Genomic DNA, 18,985 nt, shown 5'->3' on the forward strand with positions numbered 1-18,985 from the left:
ACTCGTCTCTTATTTCACAACTCTGTGATTGAGACGAAAACGTGAAATATCACGTTTTGGCGATTAAACCTATTTTCGGCGACTGAAATCACAGTCACAGTATATTTTGTTGTTATTCACAGGTCGTGATTGTTTTATAATCACAGCTGTTAAATCACAGGGTAGCGCCATAAATTCTCTACGTAGTGAAATGTCACATGTTTTATTAAATATTATACTACCATTTGCAACTAATAATGACACATTTATAGAGAATACAACATTTTTTAAATAAATTATCGAATATTGAATTTATTCGAAATAATATTTTAGTAAGTTTTGACATAAATAGTTTACTTACAAATATGTAGTTAGATAATACTTTAACAATTAGAACAAGACTAAAATTTTGGTCTAGCAATGGGCCTTGTTTTATCTCCATTATGAGCGAATACATTTATGGAAGTTTTCGAAACAAAATTTAAAACCTACAGTATGGTATCTCTACATCTTCTTAAAAAGTATGGTACAAATAATGTAGATTATGTGTTCTCAATCAGAGTTGTTAGATACATTCCTTAATAATATAAACGATAAAGAACAGACAAAAAAAGAGTAAAATAACACATTACCTTTCGTTGATGATTAATCTCAAAGAATGATACTGGATATAAGACTCAGGTGTATAGAAAACCGAAACCCACAAACAGATATCTAAATTACAAATCAAATCCCTACTGTTCCCATAATTTCCATCCCATAATTTATACCTACTGTATAAAAGAAACATACCAATCAATATTATACAAACCATCGAAAACGTCTACTTCCATAATCGAATACAGGCAAGGGTAAATGGAAAACTAACACAGTGTATACCAGTACAAAGCGGAGTCAGCCAGGGTGACTCGTTAAGCCCACTTCTCTTTAATATAATAATGGACGAAATAATACAAGCAGTACGTAAAGGTGATGGCTACAGAATGGGGAACAAAGAAATCCAAATATTATATTACGCAGACGACGCCGCATTAATCGCCGAGACAGAAGACGGACTCCAAAGATTAACACACATCTTCAATACAATATTCAAGAAATACAATATGATAATATCAGCAGAAAAAACCAAATGTATGATAACATGTAAATACCCACTACGATGTAAAATCGAAATTTATGGGAAGATAATAAAGCAGGAAGCAAGGTTTAGATATCTGGAAATAGATATAACTAGTTACGGAGATGTTGAAGAAGTACGACAACAAAGCTTAAAAGCAAGTAAAGCGGCGGGATCTCTTAATGATACAATCTGGAAGAACAAACACCTAGACAAGACACAAAAACAAGAATCTATAAAACAGCAATTAGACCTATATTAACATACACGGCGAAAACAAGACCTAAGACACATCTAAAACGAGACGACTACTAGAAACAACAGAGATGAAAATACTTTGAGGAATATCAGGGAAAAGTCTGTTGGATAGAGAGAAAAGCGAAAACATAAGAAGAGCATGCAATATAGAAGACATAAATAAATGGGTGAAAAAACGGAAACAGGAGTGGAACGAACACATTAGTAGAATGGCAGAGGATAGGATAGTACGAAGAGCACGAGATAGGTCACCAAATGGACGAAGAAGTATTGGCAGACCAAGAAAAAGATGGTGCGACAATTTAAACAATTTAGGAGGCTAATATTGAAGAAGAAACATGCTTTAAAGCCTACATACAAGAAGTAAGAAGAAGACAAATCAAATCACAACGTCAATATTATAAACGGAATCATTAAATACTCATATGATAGAGCCAAAATTACTTTTAGGATAGGAAATTTTTTAGCATCTGTTTTATTAAAAAATGATTACCTTTGATATGAAATGATAAACATTTTAACAACACTAAAAACGACGAACACATTCTGATCTACTTTATCTAAAACTAAACCTAACAATGAACAAGAAAGAACAAAGAATTGTATTTATAAAATACCTTGTGAATGGGAATATTTTTATTTAGGTGAAACATCAAGACCATTAAATTTTAGAATAAGTGAACATCAACCTTATATAAAAATAGAGAATTTGATGGATCTCAAATATGTAAACACGCATGGGATAATGAACATAGGGTTCAATGAAATGATTCAAGTATAGTCGTAAAAGAAACGGATGGTAAAAAGAGAAAAATCAAAGAAGCGGCTCCTATTATGTTAGATCTCAAATATGTAAATGCGCACGGAAAAATGAACATAGAGTTGCGTGGTGGAAAGATTCAAATGTAGTCCGGAAAGAAACAGATGGTAAAAAGAAAAAAATCAAAGAATGTTAAATTCTTTAAGCAACTGCGTCGTAAATTTTTCGACAGAATGCAGTAGGATCTGGTTACTCATCTTAAAAGAGGAAATCAATATAAAGAAAATACCACTGTCAGTAAGTCAATAACATATCGAGTATACGTCATTTATGTTTTAAAATAAAATACATAAAAAATTAGAGTTTGATGTCAATATTGAGACTAACTAAATGTAAGGAAAAATACTTGTCGGGCCATGTTGAGCTAGTATCATGAGGTTTTTCCTTATGACTTACTATGGGATCACTAACAGGAGAATTTTACTGTCATCATTGCATGCAGTTATCGAAAGACAAATCACATGCTATGATTTTTCAGTTGATGTCATGTAATCGAATACTCTCGAATACTTATACTCCACTAGTCGTCCCAGGAACGCAAATTAAAAATATTTACAATATCATTTTAAAGTCAAATGAATGACAATTAAAGTCATATGTCAACTTGTCACTATGTCACACTTTAGTTAAAACAGTTTATATTTAAAAGGAAAAAAAATACCGGTATATTTTTTAAATGTATTTACTTTCTTTTGAAAATATAAATTTTTTATCGAGTCTTTTAAATACGCACACAAAATTCTTATCCTATGCTTAATTAAATCAACGAACATAAATTAAATCACATTTTATGAAATGCCTATTAAGAATATCTGTTGACAAAATTCATATTACAATTAAACAATAGTTGAAAATAATATTAACTGTAATATTTCTTTTTCGTTAATGGTGATGATTCTTCGATGACCACAAGGAATCTTATTTGAAATTAAGAGAAGAATTAATACCAACCGAAACCAAAGTAGTGATGCCGACTCTTAGTCAACTTTCAAAATTTCTTCTGTCTAGCCTAATAAAAAAGTCCATGTCATAATTGGTTACCAATAAAAGTGCGTGAGATCAAGTATAGTCGATCTATCAAATGACACTGAGAGCAGAATTTTAAATGAAGAATTATTAATAAAAAAAATACTCCACGCGCTGCCACGATTTCTCATAGCGAAGTAAGTCTCATAACTTTTTAGCACATTTTTAGGATAATCCAAGGATTGAAAAAACAATAAATATTGAGTGTGCCATTGTTGAAACACGTTAAAAAACGTGAAAAAAATAAAAAGGAACGGTATCATTTGGTAAAAAAGAAAATTATTTTCCAGCCGGATAATGCAACAACCAACAACAATTCATGGAATGGTTACTGTTTCCAAAAATTAACACCTGTTGCCAAAATTGGAAAGAGGTGATAATCACTGAGATTCGACATTTGATAATACAGGAATTGCTAACTTTGTATATAAAAGCTTTTTACTTTTTTAGGCTAGGTACCAAAGAATCATCGTAATACACAATCAACCCCAAAGGTATTTATTGAGACTTCCTTAAAATAGGATACACAAGAAAAACATCCAAAAAAGTGTTTCCAAACTGTTACACCAATTTATATATTAATAAAATTAACTGTGTGTTCACTGCTTCAAAAAAATTACATTTTTGTCAAGATATTCGACACAATAATAATTACGCTTAACCTTTAATTACAGCTATAGGTCTTAGTTTAATAGCCTTCTTCGAAATTCCGGCAGCATGGCATGTATTTACAACATCAGTGACGTTTTTGTAAGATTCTGGAGCCTCTTCCATAACTAGCTTCGGTGATGCGACTCGAATGGAAATTCCCATGTATTCGAGCTTCCGTAATACATCAGTATAATCCAGATTCCTTCTTGATTTGGCTCGGGACAAAGCTCGACCCTAAAATTAAGTTATTAGGCTCATAAAACACGTTTCCTATATTTCTAACACAAAAACATTTTTATAATAATTGAACTTCGGTTGAGTTTCTACAAAAAAAACATTCATGATTCACTTATAGACTACTTAAACCTAACCTAGCTAAACCTGACTCTATCATTTGGTGACGTCTATCTAAGCACGAAACGATGAGATCCGACATTACTGAAAACATTTAATTGTCTTGTCTGTAGTACGTTCTCACGGAAAGGCAAAGTAGAACTAGTTTTTGCGTAAGTAAAAAAGTTTGAGTATTTATTGTTTTTCTGCTAATAGTCGTTTGTAAGACTTTATATTGGATACCAAAAATTTAAGTTAAATTATGTGTATTTTAATATTTGTAAACTTTCTTTTATAAACATAACCGATATTTAATATCTTTACAGGAAAAGTAACAATAAAAAAGTGGTACATAGCTAGGGAGACAAATTATTTTTAATTTGTATTACAATATAAAAAGATTTGGGATATTGCACAATTCTGTTATCTTTAATATAGCGAGTAGATCAAGCAACTGGTGTCTCAGAAAGTATTGTAAAGAGGGTAAATAAATAATGTCACAACAAACCATTAACTTCAAAATTTGGTTCACCCCAAAGAAGCATTTGCAAGGCCAGCCTCAAGTCGACGGTTAAGCGTTTTGAGGAACACATTATAAGAAACTAGTAAATTTGAACATCGCATGCGGCGGGGATCCAATCAGTTGTCATCTACAGTGTCATTAAATTTTTAAAATAATAAACTTTTGCATATAATCCAAGTAAATATCTCCGCTACAGGATGGTTAAATGTTATGTATGGTCCATATTGTTATACGGCATGGAAACATGGACGTTAAGAGTACCTTCCATTAATAAGTTGAGGCCTTCGAAATGTGGACGTTGCGAAGAATGTTAGAAGATACTGTGTAGTGCCCTTTTGGCAGTCGCCTTGTTTGTTTTTTGTATCTGAATATATTCGTTATATCCTCTTCTTTTATTTGCTATGTCGCATTTGCTCTTCCATTGAGAGAAAAAGTACTTTCGTCCCTAAAACCATTTTTTTTATGTAATCGGGCTGTTGGTTAATTTTATTGGACATATTTTCACAGAATTCTAGTCTTCGGTCGGGGTCATCATCTGAAAGTTGGTGTACAATTTTTAATTTGTATGGATGAAATTTGTTTTCAGCCAAAACTCCGTGTACTGTCTTTTGAATGATTCCATAGATAGATGCAACTTGCGCTGTACAAGAAGTAGGGTTCAGTACCATTTCTGAAATTATGTCAATTTTTTTGTCATCACTGACTGTTGGTCGACCAGATAGTTTGACATCTTGAACACTACCTGTTTTGTTTCTTGTTCCTTCCTCAAATAAGCTCTCGATGTAGGGCGATCGGGGTACCTCTCATTAAAAAGACGTTCCGCTGTATGGAAATTATTTCCACATTCACCAATTATTAACACAGCTGCTACTTTGTCGGCTACAGTACGTACCATTCTGCCTTTGTAAAAATTTAAAAGTCTCAAACAATAATTAAACTAAATATTAACTAAGAAACAACTAACTAAAAACAACTTGATTAAACTTGAATTGACTAAACTAAGCAGAAACAGAAACTAAATATTCAGGTATAAAAGCGTTTGCAAACTCAAAATAACTAGAGAATTGACTAAACTAAGCAGAAACAGAAACTAAATATTGAGCTGTAAACGCTTTTGCAAACTAACAACAACTAGAGAATTGACAAACGTCAACTTTTTTGATAAATAACCAAAGGCGGATTAGAATTTTTATTAATTAACTGCCAAACTAGAATTTTAGTATCTATTTAATTTATTTTTAAAAATCATCTTAAATCCAAACAAAATTAGTATGCTTAAATAGATATATTAAATTAATTGTAGTTTCGCATTTAATAAATAAATATTCTAACGTTTGCCTCTGGTTAATTGCCAAAAACTTGACGTTGACGTAAAAAGTAACCAGAGGCGGAGGTTTTAATATTTATTAATTAAATGCGAAACTACAATTTTAGTATTTTTTTAATTTATTCATCAAAATGAGCTTAAACTCAAATAAAATTAGTATGGTTGAATAGGTATTTCCAATACCTTTCAAACGAGGTATCCCTTGCCATAAGATCCTATTTAAAATTATCAGTCACCGTGGCGCTGTAACGGCATCTGTCACTATTACGTCACTTGTTATGACTAGTTAAGAAGCTTACGTCTGTTTATTACCTTCCTCCAAATTTCACTATTATAAGTATGACCGTTCAAAATGTACGAGGGGAGAACGGACTTTTGACTTAGCACTGTATATAGTAATGAGACATGCATACATAGGTTCCCACAGTTCCAAAAGGTTGGGATGATGGACAAAACATTGACTTACAATCTCCTGCATCTAAAGGACAACGACTGATCATTTTACACTGTAGTGGTAAAAATAGATTTGTTGAAAACGCTGCTCCCATTTTCAAATCCGGACTAAAAACTTGTGATTATAATAACGACACGAATCACCAGAATTATATGAAATGGTTGAATGGAAAACCTTTCCCAATTTAACTTCTAATTCAGTTTTAGTAATAGACAACGCTTCATATAATAATGTTGAAATGAAGGTTGAAAAAATTATACATTAGCTTCGAAAAAAGACGTCATGAGAAAATAGTAGAGAGAAAGGAATATATTTTTTGGGGAAACTGAAACATACCGGAACTGTAAAATAAGATATTCTGTGCTAAACCTAAAATCCCTGTGTATGCTGTGATCAATTACTAGAAGACTTTACCGCCATATCATTCGGAACTTAATCGGATCGAAAAGATATGAGACATTTTAAAAAATGAAGTGGCGTCCTCTTTCAAATAAAAATCCTATTATTTTTCTATCATACGTTGATTCTTTATTTATTTTCTCTCTAAGAATTTTTTTCACTTCTTCAAAGGTTTATTTATAATCAAAATTTGTGCAATGTAAATTGTTACACAAATTGTAAATATTTTACATAAACATATATTATAAGGATTAATGTTTTTCTCCATGAAAAAATTAAATAATCCTTTCAAGTGTAATTAGTGGGTTATCTCTATTAAAAATAACCTGTCGTATTAATAGGTTTTGTCACAAATTATTTAAAATTGATCGTATAATCGTATTTATTTACGTACTAGTTTTAATAAGCGCAATTCAGTATAAAATTAAAATAGTCAATGTCTTTCGGATTAATTTTTTAAATACAAGGCATGGGTATTTTCAAGGAAGATTCGTAATGAGACAGAAAATTAATTAAAATTGATATGTTTAATATAGCAAAAATTTATTTGTTAGGCGACTCAACGTTTAATGACTGAAATCAGACATAAATAAGTAGGTTTTGAAACGTGGCATACAATGATTATTCTCATTATCTCAAATAAAACGCAAACTAATCTACAAATAATAATAAAGATCTAAAGTAATAAAAAAAGTACTTACGGCCCCGTGACATGTAGATCCAAACGTCTCCAACATTCCCTGTTCGGTACCAGTTAGAACATAACTACAAGTTCCCATAGTACCACCAATCAACACTGGTTGTCCTGTAAGCTGATAGTCTACAGGTATGAGTGGATGATGTGGTGGAAAAGCTCTTGTAGAGCCCTAAAATTATTAAGTAATAATAATTTGTTCATAACTCAAAAATAAATATTAACTAAGGAAAGAAACCACTAGCTATGATTTTAAAAATGAGGGATGGAAGGGAATCTCGAGAGTAAAGAAGGCATCAAAACCTTTTTCACTATTACTTCGGATTAATACAAAATTAATATCAAACATGGGCAAAGTACGACCAGCGGGCCAAGTGTGGTCAATTGGTCTATTCAATCAGACCCGTGACATGGTTTTGAGTAATCTCAAAACTCACGCAACATAGGAATGTACTTCAAATGTTTCCCTCTGTTGCCTCGTCAACTTCTGCGTTTCCCCACCATCACAGTCCCCTTACCAGCAACTCGTGGTGAAAGGTGATCTTGAGTATAATGCGTGTGTTGCTCGGCTAAGTTCGGAACATATCGGGCGCTACCATTGTAGTTTCGCCTTTTCTAAAGGTCAGTTCTGTTTATTTGGATTTGGATCACTCAAATAGTCATGTAGGCATGACATCCATCTCGGAAAACTGTTTCCACAGTTTTGCTTTGTCTATAGTGCTTTTATTAGTGACATTTTTATTGTTAAAATGTCAATTAAAAAACGTAAGTAGAATGTAGTGCTTTTAAAGATGAGTGGACTTGTAAATACTTTTTCATACATATTAAGGATAAACCTGTGTGCCTTTTTTGTAATGAATCTGAAGCCGTATTTAAGGAATTAAACCTATAAACAACACTTCATAACAACACATAACAATATCACCTATGAAGCTATGGCCGAAGACGAAAGCAAAAAAAGCACGAGCTCTACTTAAAAAACTGTCAGGTCGGCAAAATATTTTTAAAAAAGAGCGTTGTTCTCAAAAGCAAGCTGAACATGCTATTATAGTTAAGTCGACTTTACACTACATTATTTATCATATGACAATATCATATGAGATTGGTTACGATTCCTCGTTTCTATGATGTTTTAAAAAATTATGTTTACACTGAATGACATGTTGTGACTTATGGTATGAGTGACAATGAAGTTATGTTGATTTTTCTTCTTGATTATGGTCATAAAGATCATAGATAAATAATACAGTATGATATAGATATTACACAGTATAATTTAACAACTATTAGATTTATTAACTTATAATGTAAAATGAATCTTTGTTTGCATTGGCTTCCTTTGCTACTGACTTTTAATAATAATAAGTCAGCAACAACTGCTTACAGCTAATAGTAAGAAGAAAAAGATCAGACGCCTTTATAGCTCGCAGGTTACTCTTACGAAGGGTTAGTGGACTGGGTATATCATATTTAGTGTTACGGAATTAAAATTCGAAGAGCCAGAAAGTTTTAAAATTTTTTTTCTCATGTCATAAAATGCTTTTGACGAACTTCTATATACTGTTGAACCTCTTATAAATTTATAAAACATTCAGATACACAATTGCGTGAAGGTGACATAAGAATAAGGCGCGATATTTAAATATGTTGGTGTTACCGGTATTACATGGAGAGATATTACCGAGAATCATATGATTTTATCATGCGGAATAGGTACCGTCCTATTCTCTTTTGACGAGCTATGATGAGCACATGAGAATGCTTATAACAAAATTATATTACAAATTTCACAGTATAGACATGTAAATTTCACAGTGTAAACATGTAAATTTCACTCCATGACTAAATCCTATGATAAATTATGTAGTGTAAAGTCGACTTTACGTTTTAGCATGTTGTGGGGTATTAACAAACAAATGTACTATTACAAATTAATAGTACTTAATTAACAGAACTATTCCTTCGACAACTCTGGCGAGAAAAATGGACTTTTCCTCATTGGTGCAAATAATTATTAAAATTTAAATGGTTGCAATAAACAATCAAAAACAATTTATAGGTTTAGGTAAAACTAGGTAAAAACTTACCGCTGGGTCTAATTACCAGGGTTTGCACTACAAAACAACGAACGAAATCAATTCAATATGCGTGCATGGGTTCCCGTGCCGGGTTGCGTCTTTTCTTTTCAACGACTGGTGCTCTTCTCTCTCTTAAAGGGACGCATTCCACGAGCCCGATGGCGGTACTTATAGGGATCGTAGGAATACAGGGAGGACAAATGTATTGATCAATTTATACAACCATATTTAAATTTAAACATTCTCCCCCCCTTTAAAGGCCATAAGGTCTTTAAAAAACAAAACTAATTCCAAATACTATCATTACTTAAACAACTAAAACGATAATTAATACAAACAATTCCTATACAAATCTTACACAAATATTCAAAACTTAAACTACAATAAAAAAATTAAAATTAAAATGGTGGTTTCGTCGCGGTTATATTGACAAAAGTCGAACAAAACAAAATTAATAAAAACGTTGTAAAGCGGCCAAAAAAGCTTCCGCGGTCAAATCACTAGCTAATTCGAGATTTAAAGCCTTAGTACCGCAACATACAAATAGACACAAATAGGCCTTTTGAGTTCTAACTCCCCTGTAACGAGACATGGTTATCGAAAACGGTCCACCATAATCTAACCCACAAATCGAAAAGGGTTTAATGGCACCGAGACGAAATTTAGGCAAATTACCCATAGGGGGTTGTAAGTTTTTAGGAGATTGTTTCCAACATCTAATACATTTGGATAATACCGAATTAACGGCTTGTTTAGAAGACATTATCCAAAACCTTTGACTAACCAAAAACTGAGTACTCTTAAATCCAGCATGTAAATATTTCTCATGATAATGACGAACTAGAAGAGTAGTAAGACGAGATTTTTTTGGTAACAAAAACGGGTGTTTTGCTTCATACGATAACGAAGACTGAGATAGACGACCACCTACTCTTAAACACTGAGTACTATCATCTAAAAATACTCCCAACTTACGAAATGGTTTTGGAAAAGAATTTGATTGAAGATGTTCTTCAAAATACTTTTCTTGTGTAAATCTGACAAGAATAATCAACGAGTCTTCTAATTCTACGAAAGTCAAGGGTCCTGACCGTTTCGACCTTTTATAACGAGAGTTGTGCGCGAATCGCAACATAAAAGCCAAAATTCTTTGGATCGAGGTAAAAGACGATTTATTTTTCAGCAAACAAGACAGAAAATGTTCCTCACGAGTGGAAACAAACACTAAAGCTTTCTTTATCTCTTCCAAAGAGGATTTTTCCTGCAATGAGGGGGGAACCTCTGGAAAAATTAATGGAATATTATACAAAAACGAAGGACCTGTTAACCAGTCTAATTTTGATAGAAAAGCGGCCGGTAGCATGCCTCGCGAAGGCGCATCGGCTGCATTATTTCGAGATTCGATATAATGCCAAGAATAATTTTGACTATGGGACTGGATATACGAAATGCGATTTGCGACGAAAGTTTTGAATCTCGAGTGGGAGCTTTTAATCCAGTGCAATACGATTTGAGAATCTAACCAAGCATACACATTTTGAAATATTATATGCTTCCACGACTCTAACACAAACGACATAAGTTTTACCAAATGAACAGCAGCTAACAATTCTAATCGAGGTATAGTAATCTGTTTTATAGGAGCTACTTTCGATTTGGCACACAGTAAATTAACTTGAACTAGGTTACGAGTATCAATACTACGAATATAAACGACACAAGCATATCCCTTCTCACTAGCATCGGCAAATCTATGAAGCTCTAAGATGGGACATGAGGAAATATTCAAAAAACGAGGAATTTTGAACTGTGAAATAAGAGATAGTTCGCTCTTATATTGCTCCCATACACGAATTATTTCCGAAGGAGGGCGATCATCCCATTTAAGACCGGTTGCCCAAAGTTGTTGGATTAAATGTTTAATAAAAAAGGTAATAGGTGTTAAGTAACCACAAGGATCATAAATTCGAGCTAATTCGGACAAAAACGATCTTTTGGTACAAGGGACGTCTTGCAATTTGACTGAAAAATGAAAGACGTCGGACTGTGCAATCCACTTCAAACCAAGGATTTTTAATGAAGGACCATTTGCTTCTGGATCAAAATTAATGGAATGAGGATTAATATGGGATTCAGGAAATTGCGACAACAATTTGGGTTCATTCGAACACCATTTCCGTAACTCAAAGCCTCCTAACTTTAACAAAGCGACTAATTCGTCAACTAAAATTTGTGCTTCTTCGAGAGTCGAAGCACCAAAAACAAAATTATCAATATACGAAGCGTGACGAATAAGCGAGACGGCGTTAGGAAAACGAGAGCCTTCGTCTAATGCTAATTGTTGGAGAGTTCTTAAAGCGAGATACGGCGAAGATACTATTCCAAAAGTAACAGTTAATAAACGATATTCCTGAATTTCCTCAGCGCTAGAAAATCTCCATAACACGCGTTGATAATCCGTGTGTTCAGGAGCGACTAAAATATTACGATACATCTGACGAATGTCCGCACACAGCGCAAAACGATTAAGTCTAAAATTCAACAACAGCGAGACTATGTTCTGTTGCAGCTTAGGACCGACCAGTAAATAGTCGTTTAAAGATTTACCGCGACTGGGACTTTTCTGAGACGCATTATATACAACTCGAATTTTACTTGAAACACTATCTGGTTTCACAACGCAATGATGTGGAATATAATACTTTCCTCTTTTCTTTTCGGCATTAGAGACTAACTGCATATGACCTAAATCAAGATACTCCTGCATATGAAAAGAATATTCCTTTTTCAAACTTGGTTGACGAGATAAGCGTCGTTCTAATGATAGCAATCTATTTAAAGCAATATCATAGCTATCTTGCAAACAAGGCGGCGATTCACGAAAAGGCAAAGATACAACATATTTACCCGAGACGTCCCGATTATGCGTTTCCAGATAAATGTTCTCACACAGAACGTCTTCTGGTTCTGAAACTGGCTTTTCCGGTACGTTTTCCAGTTCCCAAAATTTCGTTAACGAAGAATTTAGTGGGTCTTCAATATTTGAAAGACAAACAAGCGAAGTCGACGAAAGGTTAGGTGTGCTAGTAGGTCCTAACAAAATATAACCAAAAACGGTATTTAGGGCATCTGGTTGTCCCGCTTTACCTTCAATTTTACCTTCTAACAACACCTTCGAAAATATGCTACAACCAATTAACAAATCTATAGATTGACTACAGTTAAATTCGGGATCGGCTAACTTCAAATTTTTAATATAATTCCACGTCGATATGTCAATTTTGGTGCTCGGCAAATCCGAGCAAACCCGATCTGTAATAATAGCCTCCAAGTGAAACACCGGTGACTTCTGATGACGAGGTTGGATAGAAAAACTTATTTGACCTTGATTCAGTTTCGTTTGCATCGAATTGAGTCCGTTAACTTCAAATGAACAAGGAGTTTTAGGCCAACCTAATCTACTGGCAGCTTTACGACTAATGAACGAACTCATTGAACCTGAATCTAGCAGACATCTCAAGGGCTGTTTACACCCCTTACTATCAATCGCGTGAACTAAAACGGTACCGAGCAAGATTTCCTTTTTTGTCTCGTTTTTCTTCCCTACAAAACTAGCAGCACAATGTGATATTTCAGGCGAATTTTGTTCTACTCCCGATGCAACTGAATTATTAGTATTTTCTGTGGACGACTGATTATTGGAAAGATTTCTATCAAAGTGCAACAAACTATTATGAAGCTGACTATTACATTTACTACATTTAAAGGCCTTTGGACACGACTTGACAGAATGATTAGCCTGATTAAGACACCTAAAACACGAGGAAGATTCTTTACAAAATTGGTATCTTTCTTTTGGAGATTTTTTCAAAAATAACGAGCATTGGTTTAGAAAATGACTTTGTTTACATAAAGCACAACATATTGACGACGAATTTGTAACAAAGGATGAACTACTATTATGCCTTGACTCCTTGGAATGTTTATAATTACACTTTGGCTCCGTATAAGTTGGAGCCCTCGACGATTTCTTAGATTCACTTAAGCTACTATTCAAATTATCGTAAGCAATGTACTGAGTTTCAATAAACTCTACCAATTTTTGAAATGACGGGATTTTATTCGATTTATTTTCTAACTCAAATAACTTTACTGAATCCGCGTCTAATTTCGACAAAAGTAAATTAAACATAATAAAATCCCAATGTTCTGTCGGAAGACCTAATGTTTTCAATGCGGCTAAATTTTCTAAAAACGTATCTACTAATTTAGCCAGATTTTTCGAATTAACTACCGATATTTTCTGTACACCCAAGATCGCATCCCAATGCGCGGTCGCACAACGACGAACATTTGTGTAGCGTTTAACAATTAGATCGTAAGCAATTTGATAATTATCGCTATTTATTGACAAATTACGAATCAAACTAAGTGGAGTCCCTTCTAAACATCCTTTCAAATACTTAAACTTTTCTACGTCTGCTAGGCCTGCGTTATTATGTACAACCGAATTATATAAGTCTAAAAACGAACTAAACTCCTTAAAATCACCCTTAAATTTAGGCAGCTCTATTTTAGGCAAGCGAATATTTGATTGTGGAACTACTACTGATCTAAACGGTTCTGGAGTTTCAAATTGTGGCTCAAATAATTCCGCACTAAATAGTTTTATTTTATAAAATTGTTCCAAAAATAATTCCCGAACATTTTCTTCAACCCTCGTATCCGCGTCTGGTACAGAAAGAATATTACTAATAATATTAGTGTGATGTTTTAAGAACTCTTCGCGAATCGAATCTAATTCTTCTAGTCTAATTTTAAATAAAGGGCGAATAGAAACGTCTGAAAGGGCCTTAAAACCTAAATCGAAAATTAACTGAATATCATTTAAAGCAGTTTTTCTTAAAAATTTGAGCTTCCTATTCTTTTCTTCAAGTTTTTCCATTTTAAATTCCTAACAAGTTCCAATAATATTATACAAACGAAAATGTACAAAATGTGGTCTAAAACCCCGAAATTACCGATTTGTAATTCGATACTTTATTAAAACGAAGATAATTCCCTTCTAAAAAGTCCCATATGGTCGACTTTACAAAAAGGTCATAAATTATTCTCGAGCCACGACAAGAGACGCAAACTTAAGATAAGAACCCTCAAAACGATAAAAAATACGACGAGACGAAACCAACCATTCAAATTTAAATATAACAAAAAATATTTTTTCAATAAATGAGTTCAAATCCGGCTAGATAGGCCAATGTGGGGTATTAACAAACAAATGTACTATTACAAATTAATAGTACTTAATTAACAGAACTATTCCTTCGACAACTCTGGCGAGAAAAATGGACTTTTCCTCATTGGTGCAAATAATTATTAAAATTTAAATGGTTGCAATAAACAATCAAAAACAATTTATAGGTTTAGGTAAAACTAGGTAAAAACTTACCGCTGGGTCTAATTACCAGGGTTTGCACTACAAAACAACGAACGAAATCAATTCAATATGCGTGCATGGGTTCCCGTGCCGGGTTGCGTCTTTTCTTTTCAACGACTGGTGCTCTTCTCTCTCTTAAAGGGACGCATTCCACGAGCCCGATGGCGGTACTTATAGGGATCGTAGGAATACAGGGAGGACAAATGTATTGATCAATTTATACAACCATATTTAAATTTAAACACATGTATTATTGCAAAAAGTAACAAAGCATTTTCTGATAGTGAATTTTTAAAAACTTGTATGCTCCAATTATGAGAAGTATTCTGTCCTGACAAAAAGAAAGACTTTGAGAATATGTTTGTCCCGATAAACAATCACTCCTATGATTCAAGTATTCGATAGACAGCTTAAAGAATTTAATTTCGTTTCTTTTGCGTTGGATGAAAGTACAAACATAACTAACACGGCTCAATTACTCAATAGTACAATTATAAGAGGTATTGATAAAAACTTTTGTGTTACTGAAGAATTAACTTGTGTGCGTCCAATGAAGGGAACAACAAGTACCTGTACGCAATATTTGTAACACTACTACTGATAAAGCACCAAATATTACAGGGGCAAAATATCCTATGCATAATTTTTTTAATCCCGTATTACCAGATTCTACTAAGGGCCTAAGAAGGTATACATTGAATTCTGACAGGCAACGATGGGGGAAATCTTTTTTGGACATCTACGTCACGGAGAAGACACTGCTGGTATCTTTTTCTCTTATGGACCTGTCAGTAAAGTATCTGTCAATTACATTGACCAGGTACTCACTAACGCCCAATTATCTCAGCCTGGACATGATTTTTTCCCATGACGCCGTATTAAAGGCATTCTTGACGTCAAGCAGGATGAGAGCCACCCATCTCAGCGCATGCTTTTCTTCTAAATCTCGCTCAAGGCGGCCTTTTACAAGCTGTTCGTACACTTTAGCTATCGAACTAAGAAAACAAATTGGCCGAAATCGTACCTCTTCCTCTTCACCTCTACCTTTCCGGATAAGGACAACCTTAGCTTCTTTTAACATTGTTGGAAACTGCTGTTGTTCAAGTAGTTTGTTTAGTAATCTCAGGAAAACCTGCGGGTATCTGAGTGCCGTGAGTCTTACTGTCTCCGCCATGACTCCATCTATGCCAGGTGCCTTTCTGATCTTCGTCCGTCCAACAGCCCTGCCGAGTTCCAACTCAGCAAAAGGGTCCGCATCTACGAAACCAATAACACTTTCACGCCTATCCTCCAAATGAGGAAAGAGTTCCCGTATTAAACGGAGTTTCTCCTCCTAAGGCAGGGGTGTCTTTTTACCCTTCAATTCAGTACAGACAATCTTGAAACCCTGTCCCCAGATATCCCTTTCGAGATCCTGAGGCAGGTTACTTCAACTTTCTTTCTTAGATCTTCTTATCTCATTCCTGTATTCATTCTGCATTCGCTTTAATTCATTTATTCTCTCTTCCAAATATCCTGCTTGTACTCTTCTTAACCTCTCACACTTCCTTCTTACTCTCATGCAATTTGTCCTCAGATTTTCAAGCTGCTTGTTCCACCAGTATGGTTGTTTTCTTTTATAACTCCCATTTGATCTTACACAAGCCAACTCCTGTGCATCACTTAGACCCTCAATTAACTCACGCACATTCTCACATCCCGGACCAATCAAGCCAAAAGCATCTACAAAAACTTCCTCATTTAAACATCTCTTTATATTGATATCCCCATTTTTACGTCTTTTGCTAGCTATTTCAAAACTCACATACTTGTGTAAGCTAAGCGATTCTTCTTCCAAAACAGTCCAGCTTACGACCCTGTGTAGAAATGTCGTTGAAATCAGTGTGATGTCCAGAAAGGATTCACTATTACCACTCACGAATGTAGGTGCCTTATCGTCATTTAACACGGTAAGCCACATGGCGTGGATCCATTCTGATAGGTATTTCCCGCTCCCATCTTGCACTCGTGGGTTCCATGGACGATCCTTCGTATTCAGGTCATCAGCTATGACGACCGGTACAGCCTCCATCTAGCCTCTTGCATAATCGAGTCAATGTACTCTTCATATACTCGAAGCGTGATGTTTGGTGAAACATAGCAATTATACACTACCAGGTTTCCGACATATACCTTAACATAACCATTCTTAACGGAGTGTCTGGTAATGCCAGCTCCTCGATTCACCACGTATACGGCCACGTCAGATTTTCTACCTTTAATGATCCCCTGTCGAGAGGCCAACTTTACGTTGGGCTCTTGAAATAGGATCATGTTATAACCTCTCCTTCGTGCAAGTGCCTCCGCAAAGTCGTGAGCAGCCCTCGACCTTCCCACATTTATTTGTAGAAACTTCGTAATGAATGGTTCTTATCTCTTTAACTTACCCGTACGCTGTCTGATTACTGGCCGTAAGTGCTTTCACCCACTCTTTCCTCCTCCCTTCTGGTAGGGTCTCTCTTGAGATTCCGTTTTCCAGGATGAGTTTTCTATACTCCGGACATCGTAAGCTGTCGGCTTTGTGCCCGGATTTTTTACAAGTGAGGATATTTGAGGATTAAATATTAATTAAGTGATTCCCTATGCATATTTAAGGATTAATTTCCTGAGATTGAAGTAGTATTTCTTCATTGTGTCATACGTCAAGAAGCCATGTGTAAATCTGCTCTAGATATTAGACATATGCATTCGTTTCAAGAATTTCTTGATTCATTGCAGTCTGAATATTCTGATGTGCTGTACTATACTAAAGTAAGATGGCTAAGTGCAGATCGAGTTTTTATTCGCGTTTGGGATTTTACAGACGAAATAATATCTTTCATGGAAGAAAAAGGAATGGATAAGTGTGAACATTTAACAGATATTTTATGGATTTCGGACTTTGCATTTTTTACAAATCTTCTCAATCACATCGATAAATTGAACCTTAAACTCAATCAATTAACCCATGATATTTGGGGTTATATCAGAGGATTCAAAATGCAATTTAATCTATTTTCTAAACAACTAGTCAAGAAAGACCTTACTCATTTTCCAAAGCTAAAAAGTATTACAGTTATGGAAGACAATCTGAATATGAGGTATGAGAAAAGCGTGAAATGTCTTCATGACAAGTTTGAATCAGTAAAACCAGAATTGCAGCTCGAACTTATTGAGTTGCAATACACCACTGAATTGAAGCAACTATTTCTCAATGTTTTTAAAATTTTTAAAACTGATTTGCTATAAGGCCCTGTCAAAAACCTGAAATCGCATGCTCAGAAGATAATTATTGCGACGTTTGCCTCCTTCTATATTTGTGAACGAACAGGTGTTTTCTACTATGAAGCTTCGTGAAAATAGCATTAAAAACCGATCGACTGGCCAGCACTTAGCTTCATTCCTGAAGAAGCTCAGTTTCATATGTCACATACACCTTCATACTCTGTGTAGTTAATTTTTGTTTCGGCCCGCCTAGAGAATGTTTTTTATTTTATGTGGCCCTCCGCGTAAATAATTTGCCCATGTATGTTTTATATAATATTAATATAAGACAGTTTACTCACCTTTCTGTGAACTAAAAGTGTTTTTGGTTTCCCATCTACGATATGTTCTTCAACTTTTGCTATGTTGTGGGACACATCATAAATGACATGCATATCGAGATCATCTGGAGCTAAGCCGAACTTCTTGGCAAATGCCTAAAACCAAACACAAGCGGTGTTGTTAAGTTAAGAAAAAATTACAATCTGAAATATAGGAAACAGATGATGCCATATATAATGATCATAAAAAGAAATAATGATACTAATTAAAAATTCCAATAGATCTAACAGACGAATGCATTGAATAGATACGACTACTAGAAAAT

The 18,985-nt window shown here is 34.3% G+C and overlaps 1 protein-coding gene across 1 annotated transcript in view; it reads right to left on the reverse strand.

The window, feature by feature from the left end:
• Nucleotides 1–2,840: 2,840 nt before the first annotated feature.
• RtcB (RtcB RNA ligase) overlaps nucleotides 2,841–18,985 on the reverse strand; it is a 42,508-nt gene continuing 26,363 nt past the window's right edge. Inside the window, exons 5-7 of the mRNA XM_072544476.1 lie at nucleotides 18,681–18,815; nucleotides 7,589–7,753; nucleotides 2,841–4,085 (exon numbers count right to left, since the gene is read on the reverse strand). Coding sequence (XP_072400577.1) covers nucleotides 3,858–4,085; nucleotides 7,589–7,753; nucleotides 18,681–18,815 — 528 coding nt within the window. The 3' untranslated portion in view covers nucleotides 2,841–3,857. The remainder of the gene's footprint in view (nucleotides 4,086–7,588; nucleotides 7,754–18,680; nucleotides 18,816–18,985) is intronic.

The sequence above is a fragment of the Diabrotica undecimpunctata genome, chromosome 1 (assembly GCF_040954645.1).
Source record: "Diabrotica undecimpunctata isolate CICGRU chromosome 1, icDiaUnde3, whole genome shotgun sequence".
Classification (NCBI taxonomy): domain Eukaryota; kingdom Metazoa; phylum Arthropoda; class Insecta; order Coleoptera; family Chrysomelidae; genus Diabrotica; species Diabrotica undecimpunctata.